Source organism: Elephas maximus, chromosome 5, assembly GCF_024166365.1.
Source record: "Elephas maximus indicus isolate mEleMax1 chromosome 5, mEleMax1 primary haplotype, whole genome shotgun sequence".
Classification (NCBI taxonomy): Eukaryota; Metazoa; Chordata; class Mammalia; order Proboscidea; family Elephantidae; genus Elephas; species Elephas maximus.
The window spans coordinates 37,972,737-37,986,698 of NC_064823.1; the positions used below are offsets into that span (position 1 = coordinate 37,972,737).

General features: G+C 35.8%; 1 protein-coding gene across 1 annotated transcript in view; it reads left to right on the forward strand.

The window, feature by feature from the left end:
- ZGRF1 (zinc finger GRF-type containing 1) overlaps nt 1-13,962 on the forward strand; it is a 99,843-nt gene that overhangs the window by 64,319 nt on the left and 21,562 nt on the right. The window contains exons 16-19 of the mRNA XM_049885494.1: nt 1,429-1,625; nt 4,371-4,510; nt 11,913-12,056; nt 13,407-13,521. Of these exons, the coding sequence (XP_049741451.1) occupies nt 1,429-1,625; nt 4,371-4,510; nt 11,913-12,056; nt 13,407-13,521 (596 nt within the window). The remainder of the gene's footprint in view (nt 1-1,428; nt 1,626-4,370; nt 4,511-11,912; nt 12,057-13,406; nt 13,522-13,962) is intronic.

Here is a 13,962-nt window from a genome sequence, read left to right on the forward strand (position 1 = left end):
CACATTACATTAGCCCTCAAAGCTTTGAGAAAATAATCCTCTGTTCTCTGTGACAGTTTCTACAATGGCCCTGCCCTCCATCATTTAGGTATTGGCCACACTCTGGATTCTGAATGGAGGCCCCTCGGTCCTGGGCTTCAGCTCTACCTTCTAGGCCCACTGGGACAGCAACTCTGCTCCCTCAGCTTTAGGTGCACCATTCTCCTAGTCCATCTGAGTGGCAACTCCACCCGTAGAAACACTAGAGGCCATGGCTCCACCCTTTGACAGCCCTGAAGTTATGGCCATACCTTTTGAGACTGAGGCAGCTTGGCTTATTGTGTTGTCTCTTCAGCTTCTGGTTCCTGGTTTCTTGGCCTCTTGGCCCCTTGGGCCTCACACCCTTATCTGCCCTGGTGGGGCAAGTGTTCCATAGCTCAGTAGCTCCATCAGCCAGGAAGCCTCCTGCACTCAGGCATTCAGCTCTCTGGCTGTGTGGGTTAGCAAGCCTAGCTCAACTGATAAGTGCTTGCTTCCCTTTGCTTTTATCTCTTAAGAGAGAAAAGGTGGTGCAGGCCCCTGGGAAACTCCCTTTACCTTGCACCAGGGAGGTGACCTGAGTAAGGGTGGAGTTACAATTCCACCCTAATCCTGTTTAGCATAAAATTACAGCCACAAAATGGAGAACAACCAAACAATGCTGGAAATCATGACCCATCCAAACTGATACACACATTTTTGGGGGGACATAATTCAATACGTGACAGATGGCAATGGGTTGTTTTTTTTTTTTTTTGGTTTGCATATCCTACTTCTTTATGTGTGATTCGTCATTAGTTGAGTTGTAAATCAATGTCTAAATTTAGTTGTCAAAGAAAGAATTAATAATTTATCATATAATCATAGAATAAAATACTACATAAATGCTAAAAGACTTTTTTTCTTTTTAAGATTATTTGATGACATAGTTGTACATTCCCAATATGTTGTTGGGTATGAGGCTTATGTTACAGAGTAGAAAATTTGTCATCTGACTTTTGTTTTAAAAAAAGAAAACAGTACACACGTGTGTATCCCCTTGTGCATGTGTGCTAGCGTACTTTTGTCAGAAAAAAGACTGGAAAGAAATGCATACGATGTTGCTTAGTTGTTTCTGAGTAGCTTTAAGGTTGTCTGTAGTGAATAATTTTAATCAGAAAAACAAAGTTTATTTTTCAAGTAAGCTAACTTTCTCTTAAAATAATGTAGTTTTTTAAAAAGAGAAAATAAATAAGTGGCTTTAAATTTTAGTGTTTAATTATAAAAGTAAGTTGTATGGTGGCTAATATACTGGAGTACATAAATGCCAAGGGATATTTATAGAAATCTTGACAGACATACTACAAAGCAGGAGAAAAATGAAAACATTTTTCTCACTAAATTTTAATCTCTTTTTTTTTTTCCTGTTAGGGTCGGCTTTTTTATGCCTGTGATGGACCCAAAGCTGACCGATGTAAATTTTTCAAGTGGCTTGAAGAAGTGTCTCCAGGATATTCGACACAAGCAGAATCTCGACCCAGCATGGTTTTAAGTGATATAAAGAGTATTGGCTTGTATTTAAGAAGTCAGAAGATACCACTGTATGAGGAGTGCCAGCTTTTGGTGAGGTATGTTTTGTGGTATCAAATCATTGCCTATAATTAGATCAATTTAGGCCAAATCTCAAGGCAGTTCTCCCAAGACTCTCTACCATGGTCTTGCAAAGGACTGTTTAAATCTATTTTTGGCCCCCTCGGGTACTGGGCTAAACATCAAGGAGCATCAGCAATATTAGGATAACTGGAAGGAATGCTGTTTTTCTAACCATTTTTATGTATAGCCAGGGCTATTCTTTCACAATCTTACTCAACAAACCACATGAATTATTTAACAGTGCAGAATAAATAGGTAAGTGATCATTCACAAGCCTGAACTAAATAACTAGGTTATGGGATAATAAAATATTACTTTTTGGAAACAGGTCTGTTATAAAAGCGGAATTATCCAAAGATTAAATATAATGACCATTTGCATGGTAATTTAATAATAATAGCATTTCTTGAGTGCCAGGTATTCTTCTAAGTACTTTACATGTATTATTTGAGTTTAATCATCAGAGTAACTCTATAAACTATGGAGGTAATGGGATAAGTTATCCCCATTTTATAGTTATAGAAATTGAGGTACCTTTTTAATCTTTTAGATACTTTGTCTGTCTTAATCTATTTTAAAACTGATGACAATTTTGTAAAGGTTGCTACTATTTTCTTGGACAGAGAGTATATTTATATTTTGTATGTGTGTATCAAAGTATACACATACTATGTTCTTTACTTTTCAAACTACTTTTTTTTTTAAAATAATTTTTATTCTGCTTTAAGTGAAAGTTTACAAATCGAGTCAGTGTCTTACATAAAAACTTATATACACCTTACTACATACTCCCAATTACTCTCTCCCCAATAAGACAGCCTGCTCCCTCCTTCCACTCTCTTTTCTTGACCATTTTGCCAGCTTCTACCCCCCTCTACTCTCCCATCTCCCCTCCAGGCAGGAGATGCCAACATAGTCTCAAGTGTCCACCTGATCCAAGTAGCTCACTCCTCATCATCATCCCTCTCCAACCCATTGTCTGGTCCAACCCATGTCTGATGAGTTGGCTTTGGGAATGGTTCCTCTCCTGGGCCAACAGAAGGTTTGGGGGCCATGACCACCGGGGTCCTTCTAGCCTCAGTCAGACCATTAACTCTGGTCTTTTTATGAGAATTTGGGGTCTGCATCCCGCTGTTCTCCTGCTCCCTCAGGGGTTCTCTGTTGTGTTTCCTGTCAGGGCAGTCATTCGTTGTGGCCGGGCATCATCTAGTTCTTCTGGTCTCAGGATGATGTAGTTTCTGGTTCATGTAGCCCTTTCTGTCTCTTGGGCTGGTAATTACCTTATGTCCTTGGTGTTCTTCATTCTCCTTTGATGCAGGTGGGTTGAGCCCAACTGATGCATCTTAGATGGCTGCTTGCTAGCATTTAAGACCCCAGACGCCACTCTTCAAAGTGGGATGCAGAATGTTTTCTTAATAGATTTTATTATGCCAGTTGACTTAGATGTCCCCTGAAACCATGGTCCCCAAACCCCTGCCCCTGCTTCGCTGACCTTTGAAGCATTCCGTTTATTCAGGAAACTTCTTTGCTTTTGGTTTAGTCTAATTGTGCTGACCTCCCCTGTGTTGAGTGTTGTCCTTCCCTTCACCTAAAGTAGTTCTTATCTACTATCTAATTAGTAAACACCCCTCTCTCACTCTCCCTCCCTCCCCCCATCATAACCACAAAAGAATGTGTTATCCTCAAACTATTTCTCAAGACCTTATAATAGTGTGGTCTTATACAATATTTGTCCTTTTGCAACTGACTTATTTCACTCAGCATAATGCCTTCCAGGTTCCTCCATGTTATGAAATGTTTCACAGATTCCTCACTGTTCTTTATCGATGCGTAGTATTCCATTGTGTGAATATACCGTAATTTATCCATTCATCTGTTGATGGGCACCTTGGTCGCTTCCATCTTTCTGCTATTGTAAACAGTGCTCCAGTAAACATGGGTGTGCATATATCTGTGTAAAGGCTCTTATTTCTCTAGGATATATTCCGAGGAGTGGGATTGCTGGGCTGTATGGTAGTTCTATTTCTAGCTTTTTAAGGAAGTGCCAAATCGATTTCCGAAGTGGTTGTACCATTTTACATTCCCACCAGCAGTGTGTAAGTGTTCCAATCTCTCCACAGCCTCTCCAACATTGATTATTTTGTGTTTTTTGGATTAATGCCAGCCTTGTTAGAGTGAGATGGAATCTCGTAGTTTTGATTTGCATCTCTGTAATGGCTAATGATCGAGAGCATTTCCTCATGTATCTGTTGGCTACCTGAATGTCTTCTTTAGTGAAGTGCCTGTTCATATCCTTTGCCCATTTTTTAATTGGGTTGTTTGTCTTTTTGTGGTTGAGTTTTAGCAGAACCATATAGACTTTAGAGATCAGGTACTGGTCGGAAATGTCGTAGCTGAAAATTTTTTCCCAGTCTGTAGGTGGTCTTTTTACTCTTTTGGTGAAGTCTTTAGATGAGCATAGGTGTTTGATTTTTAGGAGCTCCCAGTTATCTGGTTTCTCTTCGTCATTTTTAGTAATGTTTTGTATTCTGTTTATGCCTTGTATCAGGGCTGCTGACATTGTCCCTATTTTTTCTTCCATGATCTTTATCATTTTAGACTTTACGTTTAGGTCTTTGATCTATTTGGAGTTAGTTTTTGTGCTCAAACTGTATGTTAAAGATTAAAAAAACAATACCATAATATTCAAATTTATTTTTGTTTTTTACTTCATTTTACAGAAAAGGATACGATTTTCAGGGAAAACGGTATGGCAAACTAAAAAAGTTTACTACTGTAAATCCTGAATTTTATGATGAACCTAAAAGCAAACTGTATCTTAAGCTGAGTAGGAAGGAAAGTTCTTCGACGTACAGCAAAGGTAAATTGATTTGATCATGTTGGTGACTTAGTCTGGCCTTGTGTCTCAATAACATACAGCTCTACAGGTTCTTTATGTTAAAGAGACTTTTTAAAGTACAGTTTGATAGTAGTATATATTGTAAATTACTATATTATAAATTAGACCATTTCTAAAAAGCATATTTTAAATTTTATCTATTTTAAACTTCCTTAAAAGAATACCAAAATATGTTTATTTTTGTCGAAAAAAAATCATGTCAAGTTCTTGGTGTCGTATAAGTATATTCAACTGTACTCTGACCCAATACCTAAAGTAAACTGAAAAATGTAATGAAGTTTATTGATACTTCTTTCATTATCTGTGCAATTTGACAACACTGAGTCCACAATTTTTTAATTTTTTTTTATTCTATTGTGCTTTAGGTGAAAGTTTACAGCTCAAGTTAATTTCTCATTCAAAAACTTATTGTTTTGTGACCTTAGTCCCAAATCTTGTATATTTTGGGGAAAAAAATCCTTTAAAAAAAGGATTCTTTTTTCAGAAGCTATTAGGTGCACAAAATTGTGCACAAAAGTCAAAACCTTTGATTTCATGGCCACTCTTGCCATTAGTTCTTTTTTTTTTTTTTAATTTTTGTTGTGCTTTAAGTGAAACTTTACAAATTAAGTCAGTTTCTTATACAAAAATTTATATACACCTTGCTATATACTCCTAATTGCTCTCCCCCTAATGAGACACCCTGCTCTTTCCCTCCATTCTGTCTTTTCGTGTCCATTCTCCCAGCTTCTAACCCCCTCTTCTCTCTCATCTTCCCTCCAGACAGGAGATGCCAACATAGTCTCAAGTATCTACTTGATCCAAGAAGCTCATTTTTCACCAGCAGCTTGTTCTATCCCATTGTCCAGTCCAACCCCTGTCTGAAGAGTTGGCTTTGGGAATGGTTCCTGTCCTGGGCTAACAGAATGTCTGAGGGTCATGACAACTGGGGTCCTTCTAGTCTCAGTCAGGCCATTAAGTCTGGTCTTTTTACAAGAATTTGGGGTCTGCATCCCACTGCTCTCCTGCTCCCTCAGGGGTTCTCTGTTGTGTTCCCTGTCAGGGCTGTCATCGGTTTTGCCATTGGTTCTTATGTGGCTTGCTTTTATTTAGTGATTACTTATTTTAAATAACTGTGACCTCACAAACCAAAACGAAATCTATTACCTTTGTAGCTACTTGTATTTAAATATAGTCTAACCCCACTAACTCATCTACTTGTCTGGCTCAGCCCAGAATGATTATCATTTTCATCCCTGTGTTTATCAATATCTTGCTTTCCTTTGTAAGGTTTATGTACATGAATTCCTAAAGAGTGTATTTTAAATATTTTAAAACTTTCTTAAGAGGATACCATTCTTTATGTAATCTTTTTGGATTATCTCTGTGATGTGTCCATATTTTTTGTGCTACTCTAGAATCTAGACTCCAAAGTCTAGATTATTTGTTTTGATTGCTGTATATTTATTTTCTGACTATGCCACAGTTCATTCATTCACTCTTCTATCTGCGGTCATTTAGGTTGTTTTTGCCATGTGAACCAGCACTGCTATGAATATTATTGTACTCTCTTGTTGCAGATGTGCAAGAGTTTCTCTTAGATATAATCTTAGGAATGAAGTTGCTGGGTTACAGAGTATGAAAATGCCTCACACACCTTCAGGTTGTAGTGCCAAATGGATTTCCAAAGTGGTTATGACAGTTTAGACTCCTATTCTCATATAAGAGTCTTGTGGTTCCACCTACTCAAATAAATGTAAAATGATTTCTCATTGTGTTTCTAGTTTCCCTGATCACCTGTGATGTTGAACAGCTCTTCGTATGTTTATTGGCTATATGTGTTTCCTCCTGCCCCTTTTACTATTGGGTTGTTTGTACTGTTCTTGTTTATTTGTAGAAGTTCTTTATGTATTCTTCATGTTATTCCTTTGTTGATCATGTATATTGTAAATATTTGATCCCAGTTGTATCATTTTTTTCAATTACTTTAAGATATCTTTAGATAAGTAAATAGTCTTAATTCTAATAAAGGAAATTTATCAGTCTTTTTTCTTTTGACAATATTTTTCATGTCTTAGTTTTATTTTAAAAATCTTTTCCTATTACTGAGGTGTAAAATATTTGTTGATATTTTCTACTAAGTGTTTTAAAGTTTTTTTAAACATTTAAATCTTAAATCCATTTGGAATTAAGATAAGGATCCAATTTCATCTTCTCTTTAATTAGCAGTTTTGATACAGTAGTAACCATTTTTTATTAAACAGTCCTTTTTTCTCACTGATTTGCAATGCTACCTCTGTCATATAAAACAAAGTTCCAAATAACTTGAGTCTGTTTCTGGACTCCTATTTATACACTTGGTCAATTTGTCATTGTGCCAGTTCTACACTGTCTTACTGTAGCTTCATAAGTCCTGCTGTTAGCTCAAGGGCTCCCTGTTCTTCTTAGAAGTAACCTAGCTATTTTTGGCTCTTCATTTTTCTATATATATTTTAGAATCATCAAGTTTCATGAAAAAACCTTTTGGGATTTTGATTGGAAATATATTTAATCTATAGACCAAGTTGTTCAGGGAGGACATCTTTACAATATTGTTTTGAACTTGGTATATCTCTCCATTTATTTAAATCTTTCATAATATCTTATAAAGGTTTACGAATTTCTCTGTAGAGATTTTTCTTAGTGATATTGTGTTTTAGGTGAAAGTTTATTCAGTAGATTAGGATTTTCTTTAATAATTTTTATACAAATTATTCCATTCCATTGGTTACAGTTTTTATAATTTGTCAGCATTCTCATTATTTCCATTCTGTTGGTTTTGTTTCTATTGATCTATCTTCCCTTCCCCTCATTGCTTTTTCACCTTTGCTTTTGGGTAAATGTTGACCGTTTGGTCTAATATAATTCATCATTTAAGGTAGCACATTACTCATGAGTGATACTGTTTATTTTATAAGCCAATCTATTATTTGTTTGAAAGGTGACCTACCAAAATAGCTTCAATTCCATGATCAAAGGTTATCTTAGGGTGATAGTCTTCGGGATTCCTCTAGTCTCTATCAGTCCAGTAGTTGAATTTGAGTTTTGTTTTACATTTTGCTTCCATTCTATCTGGGACCTTCTATCATGTCCCTGGTCAGAACAGTCAGTAGTGGTAGCCGGGCACCATCTAGTTCTTCTGGTCTCAGGAAAGGCTGTGGTTCATGTGGGCTATTAGTCTTGTGCTTTAGTTTCTTCTCTGAGCCTTTGATTTCCTTCATTCTCTTTTGCTCCATATGAGTAGGGACCAATAGTTGTGTCTTAGATGGCTGCTCAAAAGCTTTTAAGCTCCAAGATGCTACACACCAAACTAGGTTGTAGAACATTATCTTTCTGAACTGTGTTATGCCGATTGACTAATTTGTCTCCTGAGATGAGGGTCCCCAAGCCTTTTAACCCAGTAAGCCAAACCCATGAGTTGTGTGGGTATGTCTGGGACACCATCGTAACTGTGTCTCCTATCTGGTTTGTTATATATGTGGATACATATGCATCACATACACAAATGTATGTATATATGTATATATATGCCTGCAGATACACCTATACGTGCACGTGCACTTATTCTCATATATGCATCTGTATATGCATCCATATCTACCTACATAACCACACACATTTTTTGGTTATTTTTACTGTTGTTGCAAAATTGTATGTGTTATAGCATTTACTGAAATTGTCCCTTTTTCACATGTACTTCTTAGAGCCTTTATTTACCTTGGTCAAGTTGTGCTGGTTTTGTGTATATTTGGTCTTGCCTTTCCCATCACCAGAAGTAACAGGTTTCTACTATCTAGAAAGTGATTCTCCCTCCTTGTCCTTCCTATCCCTGGTAACTAACAAAGAACTCAACTTTCTTTGTATATGGCCATTCTTGACTTTTTATGATAGTGGGACCATACAATATTTGTCTTTTTGTGGTTAACTTATTTCACTCAGCTTAATGTCTTCCATATTCATCCATGCTGTTTCACATACTCCCCATTATTCTTTATAGTTATGTAGTATTTCATTGTATGTATGTACCACAATTTGTTTATCCATCTGTTGATGAACACTTACGATGTTTCCATCTTTTTCCTTTTGTGAATACTGCTGCAATGAATATAGGTGTGTATATGTCTATTTGTGTCACTGCTCTTATATCTCTAGGATATATATACCTAGGAGTGAGATTGCTGGATCATAAGGTATTTCTATTTCAAGTTTTTGAGGAAGTGCCATACTGCTTTTCATAGTGGTTGTACCATTTTACAGTCCCACTAGCAATGTATAAGAGTTCCAATCCCCCAACAACCTCATCAGCATTTGTTTTTTTCTGTGTTTTTGATCATTGGCATTTTTGCAGGGGTGAGATGGTATTTCATTGTAGTTTTGATTTGGATTTCTCTAATGTCTAATGATGGAGCTCTGGTGGTGCAGTGGTTAAGAGCTCGGCTGCTAATGATGGAGCTCTGGTGGTGCAGTGGTTAAGAGCTCAGCTGCTAAACAAAAGGTCGGCAAATTGAATCTGCCAGTCACTCCTTGGAAACCCCATGGGGCAGTTCTGCTCTGTCCCATAGGGTTACTATGAGTTGGAATCGACTTGATGGCAATGGGTAATGGCTAATGATCACAAGTATCATTTCATGTTATTTATTGGCCACCTGAATGTCCTCTTTGATGAAGTGTCTGTTCATGTCCTTTGCCCATTTTTTGACTGTATTGTTTGTCTTTTTGTTATTGAGTCATTGGAGTTTTCTATATATTTTACAGATTAAACCCTTATCAGGTATATCTTTGCCAAAGACTTTCTCCCAGTCGGTAGGTTCTTTTTACCTTCTTGGTAAAGTCTGTTGATGAACATAAGTATTCAATTTTTAAGAGGTCTCAGGTATCTAATTTATCTTCTGTCATTCATGCATTTTTAGCTTTGTTTGATAGGCAATTTATGCCGAAGATTAGGTCCCCTAGTTTTTACCCTATGTTATCTTCCAGAAATTTTATAGTTTTAGCTTTAACATTTAGATCTTTGATCCATTTTGAGTTAGTTTTTGTACATGGTGTGAGGTATGGATCCTGATTCATTTTTCTGCATATGGATATCCAGTTTTGCCAGCATCATTTGTTAAAGAGACTCTTCCTTCCCCATTGGATGGACTTTTACCCTTTGTTGAAGATCAGCTGCGCATAGGTGGATAGGTTTACTTCTGAGTTCTCAATTCTATTCCTTTGGTTTATGTGTCTGTCACTGAACCCATACCAGGTTGTTTTGATTATCGTGGCTATATAGTAAGTTTTGAGATCGGGAAGTGAGAGGCCTACTACTTTGTTCTTCTTGTTCAATATTGCTTTAGCTATTGGGGACCTCCTACCTTTCCATATAAAGTGGAGGATTAGTTTTTCCATTTTATTAAAGAATGATGTTGGGATTTGGATTGGGGTTGCCTTATATCTATAGATCGCTTTTGGTAGTATTAAAATTTTCACAATGTTAAGTCTTGTAATCTGTGAGCATGGAATGTTTTCCCATTTATGTAGATATCCTTAATTAGTTTCTTGCAGTAGTGTTTTATACTTTTTCCTTGTATAAGTCTTTTATGTCCCTAGTTAGGTTTATTTCTAGGTGTTTTATCCTCTTGGGGGCTATTGTAAATAGTATTATTTTCTTGATTTCCTTTTCAGAGTCTTCCTTGTCAGTGTAGAAGAACTCAACTGATTTTTGTGTGTTCATCTTGTACCATGCCACTTTGCTGGGTATTTAAGCCCATTGTTGGCAGCTACTATCTCAATACATCTTGTCAAGGGTCTTCTTTTTTGCTGACCCGCTACATTACCAAATGTGATGTCCTTCTTTAGGGACTGGTCCTTCCTGATAACATATCCAAAGTATGTGAGATGTTTTACAGAAGAAAAGAATATCAGTTAATCTGGAGAGCCAGTTAAGTGGAGATCCATTAAGAGAACTCCTATCTATGATTGGTGATTTCTTTTTTGAGCGTGGAAACCACTATATGGCAGAGCATCTTTTTAGACTAGTATTCTTACTTGGACAAGTCTGAGGTAGCTATAAAGCTACTTTAAAATAAAAAGATTAGTTAGATATTGTTTTATTTATATTGTTTTTTATAATTATAAAACAAATTTTTAAAATGTAATTATAAAACCAATTGAGTTAAAAACATTGAAATGAAATGTATGTGTTCAGATCTGAGATTGGGTGAAATCTTGTAGACTATAATAACTTTTTTTATTATAATGATATACATACAATAAAGCTTACATTATTTAATCATTTCTACTCTTGAGTGACACTGATCGCATTCTTTAATTTGTGCAAACATTCTCCACATCTATTTCCAATTATCCCACCACCATTAGCATTCATTCAGTACATTCTATTTTCCCCCTCACTCCTGCCCCTGGTAACTGCTAATCGCTTATGATTTCTTTATAATTGCTTCTTTCATATACATGATAGCATACAGTATTTATCCTCTTGAGTCTGATTTATTTCATTCAGCATAATGTCCTCTGAGTTCGTCCATGTTGTGACACCCATCAGGACTTCATTCTTTTTATGGCTGAGTAATATTCCATCGTATGTATATACCATATTTTGTTTATTCATTCATCAGTTGATGAAAATTTTGGTCATTTCCACGTTTTGGCTGTTGTGATTAGTGCTGAAATGTACATATGTCCGTTTGCATCTCTACTTTCGAGTCTTTTGGGTATATGCATAAGAGTGAAATTGCTGGGTCTGTGGTAGCTCTATGTTCAACTTCTCGAAGGAACCACCAAATTGTTTTTCACAATGACTGTACCAATTTACAATCCCGCCAGCAATGGATGTGGGTTCCTGTTTCCCCACAACCTTGCTAGCACCTAGTATTTTCCATCTTTTTGATCATTGTCAATCTAATGGGTACTAGATGGTGTCTCATTATGGTTTTGATTTGCATCCCCCAGTGAATCGGAATTGACTCTATGGCAGTGGGTTAACAGCTAATGGCTTTGCATCTTTTCATGTGCTTGTTGGTCATTTGAATATCCTCTCTGGTGATAATGTCTGTTCAAGTCCTTCACCCATTTTTTAATTGGGTTGTTTGCCTTTTTTGTGTGAAATAACGTAGGACTAAGAGCCCTAGTGGCGCAGTAGTTAAGAACTCAAGGTGCTAACCAGAAGTTCAGATCCACCAGCTGCTTCTTGGAAACTCTATGGAACAGTTCTAGTTTGTTCTATAGGGTCACTGTGAGTCAGAATCAACTCAACGGTAACAGGTTTTAAGCATCTAAGAAACCCATATTTAGCTTTGGATATAGCATCATTCTGATTCCTTTAAAAAAATGTTTGTCTTTTCAGATGATCTTTGGGTGGTTTCAAAAACCCTGGACTTTGAACTAGATACCTTTATTGCATGTAGTGCTTTCTTTGGACCATCATCTATCAATGAGGTAGAGCTACTGCCTTTGAAAGGGTATTTTCCTTCAAACTGGCCCACTAACAGTAAGTATTACCAGGCCCACATTAATTTATATAAAAAAAAATGATAGACATGGTATGCACTGTGAGCAAAGATGCTAACTGTGTAAAATTATTTGATTAAAATAAACAAACAAAATAAAAGCACCCACCTCCGCTATTATGTACAGTGGGTTCTTGAAATGTATATAAACATCTCTGCAGTTCAAGTTCCAGAGGGCTAACAATCTAATGCAATTTTTAATCTTCACTTAAATATTTTTTTAAAGTTGACCTTTATACAATATATGCTCATTTGGTTTACTTGAAATGTACATTTAGTAAACGAATAATTTACTTTTACATCGAGAAGGTCTTGTTGATTTTACCAGAGATCTTGCAGAGGGTTGAGCAAGAGTGGGGTTTTTTACTTTGAAGGTATTTTATCATCTTTCATAAGAAATTCTTAATAAGACAGTAGGCTAACAGTCTTATTTTGTTTTTAATAAAGAAATCTTTAGTAAACTGACTACCTGTTCAGTTCTATGAATCTGTAGACTTCTATGCGTTTTAATCTCTGGAATCATTTTCGATGGTTGAATTTGGTTCATAACTAATTAAAGACAGTGCTTTATGACCTGTTTCTGGTATTTTATATACTTTTTAACTTTTGGTCTTTACTGAATAAAAAATTCAACGTAGTCAATTAGCTTGAGTCCGATAAGAGTCTAATTACATGAACATTTGTCACTTTTTGTATACATATTTTCATATATGTCTAAATTATTTACTCACCAATATCAGCATTCTAGTTTTCTGCTTTCCATGTAGTTCTATAAAATAATTGAGGTAGAAATACAAGAAAATGTTCAAAAGTTGTGCAAACACCCTTATACAGTCTAAGATGGTATCCTAAGTGGAACTGTTAGTCTCAAGCTGTGCCACCATGTCCCAACTCAAAGCAATTGTTCTTTTTATTTTTAATAGTTTGTTTTTTTTATTTTTGTTGTTGTTGAAAATATACACAGCAAAACATATACCAATTCAGCAATTTCTACATGTACAATTCAGTGACATGATTATATTCTTTGAGTTGTGCAACCATTCTTACCCTCCTTTCACGCAATTGTTTTTGTTCATTTGCTGATGTTTGGAGTCCCAGTTTAAGTTACGCAGTTATGGATGTCAGTACGTAAAGTATGAGTGAGCATATAGTTTAGTACTTTAATTGGTAAATCTTTGAGTGGCTCTGCATGTGTTTAAGGGTTTATCTTAATGTCATGTGCTTAATTCAGTAGCTGAACTCTTAAGTTATATTGATACTTTAATACAGATTTTTTTTTAGTGAATCATTTTATTTACATTGAGTATTTATTTCCTGTATCCTTTCCACAGCAGTGGTCCATGCATTACTGGTTTGTAATGCTAGCACAGAGCTAACCACTTTGAAAAACATTCAGAGCTACTTTAATCCAGCTACTCTACCTCTAACACCGCACCTGTTAACAATGTAAGTCATTACTTGTCTTTGGGTCATTGATATTCAAAAGTGGTGACAAAAAGTGAATACAAAAATGCAATGAAGCACATTACATAAATGTTAACAATAAAGTTTTAATTTTTTTAGAAACTGAGATTACTGGCAATAATGAAAAATAAAAAGAGAGGGTGAAACATGTATCATTTCCTTACTTTCTTTCCTTTTCCCTATCTATTTATCTATCCAGCCGTCTTGGTTTAGGTTAATAAATGTTACTGCAAAGTTTTATCCTTTGTCAAGGGATAGTTTCTTAAGAATCTTTGGACTATTGATTTTATTTTTTATGCACATATAGTTTTATGCCACCAATATTTAACATTTTAAGGAAGCATTTTACAGCTTGAATTCAGTGTGTATATCAATAGTAATTTTAATGAAACCTATGTTTCATTTTAAATTTCTCAAGCACCA